Source organism: Serinus canaria, chromosome 18 (assembly GCF_022539315.1).
Source record: "Serinus canaria isolate serCan28SL12 chromosome 18, serCan2020, whole genome shotgun sequence".
NCBI classification, from domain to species: domain Eukaryota; kingdom Metazoa; phylum Chordata; class Aves; order Passeriformes; family Fringillidae; genus Serinus; species Serinus canaria.
In genome coordinates this window covers 4,100,591-4,116,925 of record NC_066331.1, presented here as the reverse complement: position 1 = coordinate 4,116,925, position 16,335 = coordinate 4,100,591, and the positions used below count along the sequence as shown (strand labels likewise).

Here is a 16,335-nt window from a genome sequence, read left to right as displayed (position 1 = left end):
AATGGTGCTGATAAAACAATTGTGCTTTCCTTTTAATTGGAGTCTGTTCAGTTTTATTTTGCAGATAACTCTTCTTTATGTCTTCCCTCTGTTACAATCTTTTTGAACCTGTAATTCCCTGCTTGCAGAAGTCTTTATACCTAGTCATCATCATTTGATATCCTTTTTGCCAAATTAAACAGAAGAAAACTCTCTGGTTTTGGTTGCATAAGATGCTTTAATTGTATGTCAGTTCTCTGCAACAGATGTGTGTTTTCAGCATCTCTTATGACAATGGGTACCACAATTGTGTGAGTGCTAGTTTCTCCAATGCAATGTAAAATTCTTTCCCTCTTCTTGTGTTGCTTCCCTGAAATGCCACAATATCCGAGAGAAATCTCATTACTTTTCCCTCCATCTATAGATCCCAGCTCAGCAAAGACAGCCCTTCTGACTGAAGAGCTCCAACATCTGGGACCACATCAGTACCAAGAACACCTGAACCCAGGGGCTGGTGAAAATGACAGGGGTGGCTCTCACACATGTGGTGGTCTCATTGCCCAGCCCTACAGCCAGAGCAGCATTTCCAACTGTTCAGGTGTAAACTTACACCCTTTCCAAATGTGGGAAAAACCAGTCTGTTGAAACCAGCAGTTCTGCTGCTCCTTTTATAAATCATGTGGGAAGCTCTCTAATTCCACCCTGTGGCATTTACATGTTTAATCTCCTTTTGCTGGTTTTTTTTTTTTTTTTTTGAGGTTTCTCACAAATGCTTCTCAGCCTCAGGAGATGCTGCCCAAATGTCACTGCCACAGCACAGCCTGACCTTTTCCTGCAAGTGCTTGTGTTGCCTTTGTCACAGCTCCCAGGTGCTCCCTGCTAGCACTTCAGGGTGAGACGTGCTCACAGACTCCTGCAGTATGAAGGCAAATTACTGAGACAAGTTGTTTATTTCAAATGGCATCTTCTGGCTGTGATTTGGATCCTGCTGCAAGATTTCAGTGGATAGAGCTGGTGTAGGTTCCCTCTGAACTCAAAAAACAATCTTACAAATGTTTTTTGTGTTAACAAAATCTCTTCCTTTTTGAATAAAATTAAGTGAGGTCAATAGAGGTCTGAGTTTCTTCTTGCCTGCAAATGGAAGCAGGATTCAGTTCCAGACAGAAAATCTTTGCTGGAAAAAGTACTGATGCTGTCTTGGCAGCTTCAGTACAAGAGCTGGCCAGGGGTCTGGAGAGGGTTCCTTGGCTGTTCAGTGCAGGTGCCCCTGAATTGAACTCACTTGCAAGAAAGATCAGTTTCAATAAATATTTTCTGCTGTTGTCAGTAATTTGTTCTCTTTTCTCCCCTTCCTCCACTCTCTCTGCTACAAACCTCCTTTCCATTCTGCTTTTTCATGTGTTCCCAGCCACTTCTTGTGTGTCAGAAAGCAGCATGGGGCAAACACCCCTTTGCAGGGCAGTCAGGATGGCTGGGAAACCCAAGGGACAGAAGACAACACCTTGTTTGAAGTGAGCAGTTATTTCAGTGGAGAAACTGTTTGCATTGAAAGGTAATCACCCATTCATCCAGGCGAGTTAAACAATAGGGACAGAGGTTTGGTTTTCTCCAGTTGTTTCCCAAAGAAAAGTGATTTATTTCTTCTCTCAGATTTATGTCTTCTCTCTGACTATTGGATGTCTACTGAAGAGTTTATTAGAGACACCCTTGCAATTGCCAAAAGAACCAGCTGGATTATTGAGCCTGCAGCTCATTTTTTTCTGCCTTTTTTCACTTCCTACAGTGAAGAACTAGTTTGCAATCCTTATTTGTGCTGTCTATCCCACATGGTGAGGGACTGCTCTGTGCAGAGAGTGTCTGTCCCCAGCCCAAAACACTGCCCCTACTCATTGTGATGACTTCTGATGTTAAACTCTGGAGCACACCGTGCTCCCTGTGCTGCCTGTAGGTCCCACAACAATCACATACTCATTTCACACTGAATTCACACTGAATTTTGGCAGCAGTTGGTTTTGTGGTCCTGTGTCCCTTGCCAGGGGATCATCAGAGCCCAGAGATGTGGGGCCCAGGAGTCTGAGTGGCCCATCCTGCGTGTCCCCCATGTGCAGACCTGAGCTGTGCCACCTGTTCCATTAGCAGGGACAGAGCTGCTGTCCCTCATTCCCTGCTAGGGGCTGTGGGCTCCCCCAGTCCCAGGGAGTTGTTGATTGCAAAAAAGCCTTCACTGTCACCCAGCCTGCCAGGTAGGCTGACAAATCCATACGGTTCCCAAGGCAATGAATGAAACAACATTAATAAAACAACTTTTGATTCACTGTGGAGAGCCAGCCCTTTCTGAGAAGGAGGGGGAGAGGACTTTATTTCTTTACAAAGTGAAGCAGAGGGTCATTTATAGAGTGTGGACCCCAGAGAAGATTTAGGGGATCTGTAGATTATTTGGCCAGAGATTGAAATTTAACTTAAAGCAATGCCTTCAGTCTAGAATTAACAAGGAAGAGCTTCTTGCCTTATTCCAGAAAGCTATTGGTAAAAATGCATGACCAAGTGCAGGCTCTTGAAAACTGTGTGCAAATCTGCAGGGATTTATGTACCAAATATGTGTGTATATTAATGCTCAAACCCTATGCAAGTATCCACCCAAATGCAGTCCCTGGTGATCAAAATCCTCTTATCCCCTGACCTGCTATGGGAGCTGTGTTTATTCCTAGCTGAAGATGTGAGCACTGCTGGCATCAATTCCATCAGGCTATTCTGTAAATTCTTCATCATCTCCTGCACTGATGTCAGTTATTTGCATTGTAATATCCAACTGAGAACACTCAAATTAGATTTAGGGGAAACTGGACACTGAAGCACTTTGCTCAGGTGATAATTTTATTTACTCTTAAGACATTGCTTAGACCTAAATGTGAACATATCCTCTGTTCCTCCATAATACACACTCCCGGGCACATAGCATCTAATTTAATTTAATTTTAAAAGTGTAATTTTAAATGTCTGAGCAGCTGCTGGACAAAAATCATTGGATCAGCTTTGAGAAATAAACTTAAAGTGCCAGATTCACTGTGACACCACTGTGTTATAGCACAATATTAAATAGACTAGAGGCTTCCCAACTGGCTGCAGGAATCTGTGCATTAAAATTTAAAACAGAGTTGTTGTTTGTGAAGGTGACAGGGATAACACCAACCTGGATTTTCCATATCAAGCATGCCTCTACTTAATTGGTTTCAGTCAGGATTTTCAGCTAGTCTGGTGTGCATTAACCACACACTGTGGTTTCTGGTGAAGCAGCTTTTTTTTTTTTGAAACACAGATGTGTGTTCTGGTGCTCTAAATTAGTGGGGTTACAATAATTCCTTGTGATGCCAGGGTGGAAATTTGATCATGAGTCACACCATAGTTGACATCTGGGCTCTGTAGCCCAGCTGCCCCTACTGGAGTTGTGGAAACCTTCTGCAATATGAAAGTTTTAAGAAAATGTCTAACTTGTCATGGGCTCTGAACTCATTGTATAGCTCCTTACTTGCCCTTCCTACACAAGCTGATTTTTTATTTTCCATAAGAAAATGAGAGGGGAAAAGATTCAATTTAAGGATCAAATAGTGCCTTTCTCATTCAATATAGAATTTTGCAAATGAGTAAAATTTTTTTCATTTTTTTCATCCAGGTTTGCATGTCCTAAATGAGCCCTTTGGCTTATGATGGCAGTTGTTGGTACAGAGGGAATTTATAGGCACTGAGAAGTGCCTGTAAGAAGAAATGTCATGCACACACATGACTGCATTATCTTCAGGGCTTTGGGAAACTGCTGGGGTTTTGCTAGCACGTGGGAAAAAGCCACACCAGAAAATTGAGAAACTAGGTCATCTGGATTCATTTGCTGTGTCTTTGCAGCTGGGCTTTTGTTGCTGCTCAGAGTGACATATCTGAGCTCACACAGACTGTGCTGCAGCAGGATTCTGTGGACTCCTCTGCGCCTGCTGTCCCTGCACTCAGCTTGTTCAAACTCCTGAGTGTCTGGAGGGCCCAGCCAAGGGCAAGGTTGTGTGGAGCTGGCTGTGAGCTCTTAGGAGCAGTAAGAGGCTGCCTCTGCCTCAGTGAGGGTCCCTGCAAGGGAAGGCACTGGCACACAAGGGGATGTACACAAGCTCCAGCAGAGTGGTTGTCAGAAAGAACAGCCAGCTGTGGGTCCAGGTGTGCACTCACCTCCCTGGACTGGTCTGCTTCTCACTTTATTCTTCTTTAGCTACTTTTTCCTCCATTCCTTTTTTTTTTTTTTTTCTAGACAGCACAAGAGCCTCTCCAGGCTAGGCTGCTTTTCTTCCTCTATCCCAAAACCTTCCTGAAAAATTTGCCAGACCGTTTCTGGGGCAAGTACTAATTTGGTGACTGTGTTTAAATTCAGCATATTCTCATTCTATTGGTGAATAATGATCAAAAAGACTACACTGTGTAGCTGAGATTATATGGAGTAAGTACATTGTTTGTTTGCACAGTGTACTAGACACAACCATTCTCTCATCACATGAACATATTATCCTACTGTTAATTTTCCTATACAAAAACTTTATTCTCTGCTGTGTCAAGGAAGTTTGGTTTCATTCCAAGTGCCCAGTGGGTTTTCTCTCCTATAATCCAGATTATTTAGGAAATGAGACTGCTATGGGCTGTGCAGATCTTGGTCTGTCCTTTCTCCTTCCCTGAGAACTTGTGATAAGAGGGGTGGAGAACCACTAAGGTTTCAAGTTCCTCTGAGCTGAATGCATGGCAAGAGCTCCCAGAGAAGAGATTCTGTTAGCACCCTGCTCTGTGGTGAGAGGATAAGTCACAAATTCTCCCCTTATTAAGCTCTTGAGATCCCCATAGGACAGGATTGATGTCCCAGCTGAAGAAGTTTTGGTCAGAGCACATGCCTTGGTCAGCACCAAGGTCATACAAGACATGATTTCTCCTTGCAGAACCATTTGTTGGCTGGTTCAAGTGAACAGTGTGAGTATTCTTCAACTTGTAGTCTTCTGTAGAAGATACAGACAGGATCAGAGCAACAGACAATACACCAAGATCAACACATATTTTATCATCTTTTATTTTAGGTGGAAAAACTGGCAAAGTACTTGGACCCGAATGATTTGGGAAGAATCAATTTTAAGGACTTCTGTCACGGAGTTTTTGCTATTAAAGGTATGTGCATATTTCTTAAAAATAATCCTTAAAAATAATCCTTAATATAATTCTTAAAAACATCAGTTCCACTAATGTTTCTGTGGTTGCAGAAAATGTAACCATCAAAGACATCCTCTCTTTTAACTCTGGTTATTTGTAGTGACAGCAGACCAGGTTTGGGAACAGAGCCAGGATACTTTTCTTTTTTGTGCATCTCATGTGTTAATGGTGAACAGTGCTAGAGTTCCTGCATCCATAGGTGCTTGGACATTGGTTTACTGCTAATTTTTATCAGAATAAATGTGTTGTGGTTTTAAGACAAATGCAGCTGAAGAAAGAGTAGCTTTGTGATTAACAAACAGGGCACAGGTTTGATACTTCCAGATTCTGATCTGGTTCTGCTGCTGATTTACCTCAGGGAGTGAGGGAGCCCTTGGGCTTTCAGTTCTCTACTAGGAAATTTAGGACTATTAAATTCCTCTTGAGGTATCTGCAAGGTATAATTCATTCATGTTGTTAGGGTACTTGGGGCTATGTATTGGAAGGAAATAAGTTAATTACAGGTTGGCAAACCCTGAAGATTGAGATCAGGTGGATCTAACCACCTCCTTTCCAAGGAAACAGTCCTTGACATTGTTATGCTCTAGAGCTTAGCCTAAAGGCAACAAAAAAACAGTGAGGAGGGACTTCAGCTGGTTTGCTGCTGATTGCTTTTCTAACTTCCCATAGTGAAATAATCCATCTTTTCTGGACATGTGGTTTGTCCTTTCTAAAGTGTTGGAGTGATGTCATAGCCCAGAGGCTTCACTTCAGGGACAGGGTGAATGTCCCAGTGATCATGGTGTGGTTCCAGGAGAAGCCTCTGGAGAGTCTGTTACAATGACAATGAGGTTATTATGTAGCTATAACGATGCAAAAACATAAAACCACAGTACTTTTCATTAAAGTTTATGGCAGCCAGAGACACTGTATAATTAGGTTAAATTACAGTGAGAAGCTGCTCTCATCAATGTTTTTTGGAGACACCATCCAAGGTGACACTGATGTGTTTGAAGAGAAGGCAAGAGAAAGCCCAGGAGGAAAGTTACTACATTTGTGCACAGACCCTAAAGTCTCTGCTTGGGGTTTTCCTTGAGCAGAAAATGCTGTAGCAAACTGAGTTCTAGTTCAAGTAAGACACAAGCTCTGTAAATCATCTGGTGTCTTCTGTAATTCACAGTCTAAAGATTGCACAAATGCACAAAATATGATCAGGAAGGGATAGAAATGACCCAGAGCATCTCTTCTGTGGTAACTGTGCCCTTGTCCAGGTGATGGAGTGGGCAGCTGCATCTCCTTTACTGTGGGGACAGTGTGAGGATATTGAGTTATCAGGCATGAGGCCTTGGGGGTTTTCATCCTTGCTCACCTTGTGGGATCTAATTCTTGTGTTCATATCCTAAGGTTTAATCCTGCAAAGATGTGACCAAGACCAACTGGCGTACCTTGCACTCCAAGTTTATGAGTAGTTTAAAGCCCAGGTGTGGAGCATGTAGGGTCCAGGTCGTTTGTGTGATGGTTGTTAGGATGTAGCTGTGAACAGATGCAGAGAAATCACCCAGTTCTGCAGCATCACCTAGAGCTCCCTTAGCACATCATTAGCATTTCAACACTTACACAGACTCAGTGCTAAGTGTTTATCATCCAAGCAGCAGCAGCTGTATCTGTTTCTGATAAGACACTGTGCTGCATGTTTTCACAGCGTCTCTTTAGAAAAACTGCTTGTATTGCTCATCTCACAGCATGGAAATTTTATTCAGCTTTGGCTACTTGCCATATTTTCCTTAAAAATGAAATTGGTTATGTTAAAGTTCAGAAAGGGCATGTCTGCCTTTCAGAATGGAAAGCCTCCACCATGTTGTTTTAGTGCAGCCACATCCCAAGGGGAGAAGCAGGCTTATTATCAAACAAAAGCAATTTGTCTTGGCAGCAACAGATTATAAATATGATTCTTTGACATCTCAGCCTATTACAATTGCTTGGGGCAGTCAGATTAACAGAGCAAAATGAGATGCTACTATAAATCCACTAGGGTTTTCAGTAATAGAGTATGAAGTTATGCTGTTCTTAGAAATGGAAGCCAAATGTTTAAATTCAAGCTTTACAATCCCAATGCCTTACTATATTTCTTATTTATGAGATTTCAAATTAATTTATCTTAAGGATGCTTGCCTTTATAGTATGGTGATGAAATTTTTTGCTGCACAGAGGTGATAAAGTGTCAAGGTTTTTTGGTGGTTCAGTGCCTTGAATTTATTTAAATCATAAGGTTTCAGACATCTAAGAGCAATAGATTCAAATCAGAGTTGACCTCTGATGATGTTGGTTTGAGCATTTCATATCCAGGATTGGATTTCAGTGAAAAGCTAAATACTGGAACTTGAAAAAATCCCAAACATCTATGTGTTTAATGCTGTGTAACTGATTGATAGAGAAACCTCTAGCCCTGGATCTAAAATCTGTAGCTTGGCCTCTCTCCTCCATAAACCAGGGCATTGTTTACTCTTGCATGGTACACATGAGAAGTGTTGTGTTCCTTTACAAATGGACATCAAGCCTTGTTTCCTCCTGGAGCTGCATAAACCTCCTGACATATGGGTCAGGTACCTCTGCAGCAGCTGCTGGGACTGGAGAACAGTTCATTTCCTTCAGCTGCTGAGTAGCAGGAGCTGTGGCTGAGGATGAGCAATCTCACTGACAGTAGGACCTTGGGAAGTGGTGGAGAAGATTTGTCCAAGTGGAGGTGAGTATGCTAGAGGGCAGAAGGTGTTGAAGGAGCTCCTTCCCACTTTGTCTCTGGGCTGGAATCCTGGACAAGTATGGTGCCTGCTATTTTCTGGTCTTTTGTGCATTAAAGGACTTTGCCTCAGCATCTGTGCTGAGTCCTTGCTGTCCAGGCTGCTTTCCCCATGCAATTAGGCTCTGCAAGAGCCAGGGATAGGCTTGCCATCAAATTTAAAGCTTTGCAGCAATTTCATTGGAATGCCAGAGTATGAAGGTTTTACTTGAGCTCAAGCTGCCCTCTCTATCTGCTGCCTGCAGGGCTTTAATAACTGTCTGCCTGTAGAGCAATTGCCATGAAATAACACCTGTAGCCTCTTACCTAAGTGCTTTGTGGCACTGCTCAGAGATACTGAGAGCAGCCAGAATATCACTCAAATGCTGAATTCCCATTAATTTCAGCAGGGTCAGCATGGGAACCATTACTGTTTGCTCAGCAGAGCCAATGACTGTTTTTGTTGTTCTGAATTTATATTGCACTGATCCAGTAAATATTTTCCACCACTTGTAATACTCAAAGGCTTGAGTGGAGCTGTTAATTCCTTGTGCTCTGCAGGCTGGTGGGTTCTACAGTCAGATATGTTTGCAGGACCAGGCTCTAATTGAGTCTGACCTGTTCTTTGTATTCTAAGATTTCTATTGTCTTTCCAATAGTCTCTTTATTTTGATATTCTGCTTAAAAGTACCCAAACCCTGACAAATAAAGGGGGAGCTCCCCCTACTGCCCTTGGTGTTACAGCTCACAGTGATAAGAGGGTACTGTATGAACACAGATTAATACAGAATTAAAATACAAAGGCAGATGTATTCTGACTTTATAGCTTATTTTAGCCATGAAGACAGTGCTGACTGCTGTGCAGTGTTTGGAGGCTTTTATAACAGGAGAGACTGAGCCACGTCAGCACAGAGCATTTCTGCATTTATGAATCTGTGTGCTTTAGCAGAATCACTGTTTTTTTAGATTAAATCATACAGCCTGTTGTTCTCCTGGAGCAAGGGAGCCTTTCCCTCATGTTGTAGAAGTTTTAAGGACATTTTAGTTATGCTTGGTTATGGAATTTGAAAATGGAGAGTTGTAGGAGCTCCTTCTATTCATTAACATGTGGAAGAAGCACAGCTGTGAATTTATACACTTCCCCACCTGCAGCAATAGCAACCTTTGAATCTTCAAAATAGCAACACAGACCATTATGTGCCTTCAAAAATCCATCTCTGTGCCTCCCTAGATCTTGAGGCATCTAATTACTGCAGTGGGTTGGAAAGCTTCTAGAAGCAAGCTAATATATAAGCACCTAAAAGTTAAAAAGTAGATATGTTTCTCTGTGAGTTCCTAGCACTTTTTAATGAAAATTCCAAGAATACAAATTTACCCAATGTTTCAAAGAAATGTTCCAAAAGGGATGTTGGCCATTCTGCTAGCTCAGACTATGACAGGTTATTTGGACTGTGAAATAATACAAAAATAATAGAGTATGAAAATTGTGGGATATTTTTAGAAAACAAAGTTTTCTAAAGCAGAGTATTTGTGGCCTTCTGTTTCACTGGAGATTATATTTTTCTTAATAGCTTTTATAGTTTCATCCAGATGCTGCAAGCAAAAATATTTCTCACAAAACCAGTGCCAAGTCCTGGCCATCTCCTTCAACTAATTATAAAATCTAATTTGCAGCTCCATAGCTGAGAAAAGTGTTGTGCCAGTTGTGCCCTGAAGATCCAGCATGGACTAAGAGATGGGTGTGCAGTCATGTAAAAGGGAGTTTATTTGCCTATAATATCTAGGACCAGGACAGCTGTACCAGCATGGGAATTCCAGTAAAGCACATCAGAAAACCCCAAAGTCTACATAAACCATTTAGGTTTGTAGCTGTACATCTCAGACTTCAGGGAGAGTGTAACTGGAGATGATCTGATGGATGTATCTGTTCTGGTAAGAATAACTTAGTGACAGGGGTGGTGCTTGGGATGGCTCCAGGGACAAGGACTGTCAGTGAATGTGAAGAGCTGAGCTCTCCTGGAATTAATTACTTATTACAGCTGCTCAACGAACTGAAATTGGCTACTCCTGAAAGTACTTGAGAGTTTTCTAAGACTTCACTAAATTTCCCTAAATACACTCTGTAACCATAAATGAGTCTAATACACCACTAAAGATCCAAGGGCAGATAAAGTAAAAAGCTCTTGCTGTTAGGAAAAATGCCAGAAACCAGCTACATTCAATTAGGTAGCCAGATTTGATTTCCTATAGTATTAAAATTGCTTAATTGCCTGTGAAAATTGTCTGATGTGTTATGGGTTAAATCTCCTTCTTGGAGCATTTGCAGGAAATAGCTTTGTTAAAATTGAGTTTATTTGTGGCCAGAATGTCTGTTTGCAAATTGAATTTTTGTTAGGGTGGGAAAAGCATTTTTAAATAATTTTAAGAATTTACAATCAGTTTTATCTCATAAGGGATATCATGTCTAGCACCTGAGTGAACTGAGAAAGTTAAATGTTGATGTATTCCCTTTCAGTGACTTGTAAATTAGTTTCATCCTCTTTGCTTAGGAGTGAAGATGATCCTGTTCTGGTCAAATGAATTATGTTTGCTTTTGCATTTGTAGTATTAGGATAAATATTTTTAACTCAGATAATTTTGACAGACCAGGCTAGAGAGTGACTCAGTGCTTCCTCAAACTAGAACTCGTACACATCCACGTTTCAAAGACTCTCCTGAGTGGACAGAGAAGCTGCTTCTGTGCTGGCTCATCAGGTGTTTTTAGCCAGGAAAGAAATTTCAGCAGCTTCTGGGCACTCTCATTTTGTGATCTGATTGTTTAGTCCTTTCTGCAGACACAAGCTTGCTGCCAGTCTGTGTCACAGTGATTTACTCTGAGCACAGCCTTTCCCACTGTTTCTCCATAAAGGGCAGCCTGCAGAGGAGCTGCCGCCATGGCTGCACAAGGACCTGGAGCTATTCCTGGCTTACTCTTTCCTCTCTCTGCTTCCTCACTGTTACTGCAGTGCAGGTCTTCTTGCCAAGTGCTGCCCAGAAATGTAGATGAAATTTTCCCAACTGCAGCAAAGGAGAGGGAACATTGAGCACATTAATATCTTATGATACAGGTAGACATTCAAATGAAGTATCTCTAATCAGCCATGTAAGTGGCTTTCAGTTCTACCTTTTCCAGGAAAATGAATTTATAGCAATAATAGGACATCTCTAGTGCAAGAGGCCCTTAAAGTAGCCAGGAATCATTCCTTTATTTCATTGCAATGGGTTATTTTTTGACAGATTCTAGCCTTGGGTGCACACTGCTGCACAGCTTGAAATATCCACCATGGCAGTTCTGCAGACCTCAGTGCACAGGACTCTGCTCAGGAGTGGTTCTGCTAGCAAAGAACAAATCTTTGTCCAGTACCTTCCTATTTCCATATTGAGATTTGCCAGAGTAAACCTTGATTTGTTGTTGTTTTCTGTCTGGACTGTGACACACGAATTTAACTCACTGCACTTCCCAGGCTGCAAGCCAGGATGTGTTCTAATGAGAACATGTCCTAGGTAATAAGAGCACACATGGCACAGCACTGGAGACACTCCAGTGTTCTCTCTTTATGTTACACCACTGTGTAACCCTCCTGGAGTACCTGAAAAATTCAAATTGTATTTAGATGAGGGGAGCAAAAGGGGAGATTGTATTGGCACCGTTGCAGAAAAACACTGAATAAGAAAGCTGATTCATCACCTGACTGTGCATCACCTTCCTGGTGATAAGGGATGAAAGAAGGACCAAGGAAAAGACCAGCATCAGTCCTCCAGAGTGAAGAAATTCCAATTTGTGTCCTCAAAGAGAAGAGGAGAATGAAGAACTTATTCTTAAAACTCAGTTTTTAACAGGGATAAAAAAAGGGGCACAATTTTGAGATTCTTGAAGCCAGTGGCCTTTTTTCCATTGATTTGCTGGATGTTGGAACAGGTTCAGATGTCGGCAAGGTAGTGGTGATGTGGATTAGTAATCTCAGAGGAAAATGGTCTCTCAGCATTTCCTTCTCTTCTTCCCTTTTTCATGGAGTATAATCACAAGCAGATTTTCCCAGGAGGATGAAGAGAGCCAGGCTGTCATGCCAGCTTGCATGCAGAGCAGTGTACAGGGGATACTGCCTGCTGCACACCCAGACATCTCCCCACTAAAAACTCACCTTGGCAGAAGGAGACTGGCTCAGGTGAACTCATGCCCTGAATCTGCCAGCACCAATGGAAACTTGGCCTGTGACTACAGTAAAAGCAAGATTTGGCTTTGTTTGCCATTTTAAGCTATGCAGTTTGGTAATCAAATTGGATCAAATGGCTGCTGATGTTCTGGAAATGGATTTGGTGCTTGGCCAGGTTCTGGATCAGGCTGTAAAAGCCTGGGTCAGGTGGCTCTGGTGAAGAAGTGGTGAGGGCTGCACTGAGTCAGATGGATGCAAAGGAGGCATTGCTTTTCTCCCCAGTGTTTTTACTGAAGAAAAGACAGGCCAAGAGCTATCATGAAGTGGTTCTCCCTAATGGACAAGGGAAATGAAAGAACGTGATCAGGAGTAATCTTAGATGAGAAATGAACAGCAAAGAGGGGACACAGAAGACTCTACATTTCAGACCCTGGAGATTTGGGAGCTGTTTGTGACTCTAGCTCTAACAGACCAGTCTGGCTGGCCTTTTGAAAGGAGACAAGCTAAAACATTTCTCATACCCTTGTTTTGGGCAGTTAAATCCTTATTTAAAGACCCACAACTTTTATGACTTTTCCCCACTAAAAAAAAGAAAATTGGGAGAACACTGTTGTTAGCACAACTGGATTAAGAAAGCAAAGCTTGGAATTATGGTGTAAATTATTGTTGTTGAGAAATTTTAGAACACTGTAAACATGCTCTGTTGATCACACTAACCTGCATCCATTACTGCGTAGCACTTGGTATTTATTTCCCTTTTCTGTTGGAGGTAATTCACTTTAAGGAGTAGTTGCTCCATCTCATGCAGAGACCTTTTAGCAAAGCAGTTCATACACGTGATGAGTCTCACAGTGGGTGCTGGCACAAGGCAGTTTGATGAGCAATAAGCTTTAGTTGTTAATGTTAAAAGATAGAAACAATAAATTGAATTTTCCTCTGTGAGAGGACTAGCAAATAACCTTAGGCAAGCACAGAGCACTTTAAGCTAAAACCTAGAGGAAGAAAAGGATTATGGCTGAGTGGGAAATGTGACAGTTACAGGTAGGACAAGTTATGTAGAAAGATGCTTTCTCCAGGCAAACAAGTTTAACATCTTTCCTCTGTCAGTCAGTAGATTATGTTTTTGATTGTTAATCCCAGATAAACTCCTCTTTGGGAAGTGACCCTAGCACACATTCTTGGCCATTACCTTCTCCAGCAAAGATGGGCATTTAACAGCTTCTTTTATCCTCATTTATCTGCTCAGTACAACCTGAGGCGCTCACTTGGCTGCAGAAGGTGAAAAAGGAAAAAAAGTCTTGCTGCCTTTGTCCATGGGATATTTCTGGAGTCTTAGTGATGTCTCCATCCAGCAGGTGGTGCCTCGACATGTGTGTGACAGTCAGGGACAGCACAGTGATGCCCTTATTAGGTTTTTCCATCTGGTCATTTTTTCCGGTTTCTGAAGTACTCCTTTCCTTTGCAAGGGACTCCTCTCCATAACCACAAACCACAACATGTCTTCATCCCTACAGATGTTATTCCTTCATGTAAAACCAGGAGAAAAGGTCAGCGAATGGTACAAACCTGTTCAGTTCTCACTTCCTTCCATCCCCGTGTTTCCTCTATCTCACCTGCTTTGGGCGTGGGATCCATGTGTAATGTCACAGCCAAATATATTGCATTAGTGCTGGGATGGAAGGGAGGAATTACTGCTGGGCAATTGCAGCTTCCAAGCAGGATAGTGCACAACACATGCTGAGAAGGTTTCATACAGTCTGGGCCCACAGCTGTGAGCTGGGTGCTCTAAAATAACCTGGTCTGACATTACTGTCTTCTGCAGCTCACCCTGCCAAGTGGAGTCACTGGTAATTAATGAGGAACAAGGCATCTGGTGATTTCAGTGTTTCTATATTTGTCTCAAGTTTTCAGATGAGAGAAGAATCGAGGGAAACACAGACATTGATTTTTCCAGCTCTTAATGTGGTTGTTAACAAAAGCAAACACACAAGCTTCAAATCTCTGGTTGCAGTGCATAGTTATTTGCTTGTGAAACACTCTGTGACAGCTTTTTTTTTTTTTTTTTTAAGGGGGATTTGTGACACTTAGACACTGCCCTTTTGTCATTTTGACCAGAGAAAATGAGAAGCAGCTCCACCTGACACTGATGTGCAGTAGTTGGTAGCTCATGCCAAGCCTGCATTCAGGGTTTGACTGCAGAGCCTGGGTTTATTTAGAGGTGGGTTGGTAGCCCTCAGGGTAGTTTACCAAGCCAAGCAATGCTGGGCTTTCAGTTTCATTGCAGGCTAGTGTATCCATGCTGAGATAATTGCACTTTTCAAGTTCCACACGTTGAATGTGTGCTGGGCAGAACTCTGAAGGCAGAGTTGTGTTACATCCATTTAAATAAATCCCAAAGCTGCCTTCCAAGGTTTTGTGCATATAGATTGGCTAGAAACCAGTGTTTCTTCCTCCATTGTCCATGTAATGGAAGATCAGCTCTTGGCCTGACCATCTCCTCTTGTTTCTCTTTGCCAGGCTGTGAAGAGTTACTAAAAGATGTCCTGTCTCCTGAAAACTCTGAGCCCCAGCACTACCAGCCACAATATGTTGATTACTATTACCAGGTAAGAGAAGAACTGTTTCTGTCTCATGTCAGTGGGCTGAGGAAGGCTCTGGAGGGATGTGTGGTTGGATCATTGTAAATGTTGTTGTTTTACTTGGCCTAGTGACTCTTCCTTCCTAGGTTCACGGCTGTTAGCAAGCCATCCATACTGTTTTAGCTGTATTTAACATGGGTTAACTGATGGGAAAGTATTTAGCACTTGGGTAGCGTTCGGTATTCACCTGGCTGTGAAGGGAGGTTCCTGTACAAGCTCGCTGGCACCTCACAAGTGGAAAACACTGGTTTGTATCTAATTAAATCAGTCAAACTTTGTAGGTGAACAAGTCCTTAGGGACTTTCTGCAGATAATAAACAGGGCCTCAACAGAAACAATACAAACAATACAAAAGTTGGAAACCTTTGCTAGTATTTTGGCTGGTGGGTGTAGCATATTTTTAAACCATTAAAGGTCCTCATTTGTATCCTTAAATTGTCTGTGCAGTCTAAGAAGTAGAGCACTGCTAAGTTTTCTTTTTAGCATCTCTTTGTCCCTTCTTTACTTCACTTTGGTTTTAATCACCTCCACCCATGTAAAGATTAAAGGTGCAGTTAGCATCGTGCATTCAGAGAAGTGTGTCAGTGGTGCTACAGACTGCAAATCAACAGGAAAAGCATTTTATCTTCACAGCTAGTGAAGTGTGAGAACAATTCTCATGTGTTGAGGAAATATGTGATAAGTGTGCTGGTGAGCTGCAGTTGCACAGGAGGTTTCACAAAAAATACAGAGACATTTCCTGCACCTCCATGCCCATCACCACTCTGTCTGTAAACCCCTGGTTTTTGTAACTGATGACACAGATACCCACCATGCTGTTGCTTGGTTACCTTAATAGATGCCATAAACCAAACTCCTTGGTTTGCAGTAGCTGATAGAGGCTATAAAATGCAAACAGGCTCTGCACACAGTTGATGTTCCCCTGTTGCTATGCAGAAGTGTCAGGCTGGTTCTGACACTCTAAGAATGCAGGTGGCTGTTGGGTTTGTATTCCTCGGAGATTTCACATCTGCTGTCGTGCAAAAATGTGCTGGGGAGAGCTCTAGAAGACAAACTGCAAAACTGCAGACTGCACCTCTTCTGCCATCCGTCCTCCAGGAGAGCCTGAGGGTTGGAATTGCAGTTGCTAATCCTGGTAACAGCTGCTGAGTTTCCCATTGGAGTGCTGGATTTTTGCCTCTGGGAGAGGGAGGGGGCAGAGGGTGACCCTCCCTGTTCAGAAAGAGCTGATCTGACCCTGCTGTGCTGGAAGCCTTGCTGGTCACTCCTGATGTCCACCAGCCCCTGGATGGTCCCTGCAGGGGCTTGGCACCACTGCAGTGGGGTCCTGCAGCAGTTTTTGTCACTTTAATAGAGCCAGTGGGGAGTTTGTGCAGCCTGGGAGTAGAACCAGGTCCCTCCACACCTGCCCAGGCCAGGTGAGCTGTCGTGGTGGAGAGAGAACAGGCAATGGTGCGCACTGCTGTACATCCCACGCTTATGCCACAGCTCTTCTGCACCCCTGCTCTCCGGAGGGGCTGGTTCCATCTCCCATCTCCAGCTC

The 16,335-nt window shown here is 42.6% G+C and overlaps 1 protein-coding gene across 2 annotated transcripts in view; it reads left to right on the top strand.

Annotated features, from left to right (window-relative positions):
- RAB11FIP4 (RAB11 family interacting protein 4) overlaps positions 1-16,335 on the top strand; it is a 111,222-nt gene that overhangs the window by 23,619 nt on the left and 71,268 nt on the right. For both annotated transcript variants that reach the window (XM_009094363.4, XM_018918955.3), the window contains exons 2-3: positions 5,076-5,163; positions 14,671-14,759. In XM_009094363.4, coding sequence (XP_009092611.1) covers positions 5,076-5,163; positions 14,671-14,759 — 177 coding nt within the window. The remainder of the gene's footprint in view (positions 1-5,075; positions 5,164-14,670; positions 14,760-16,335) is intronic.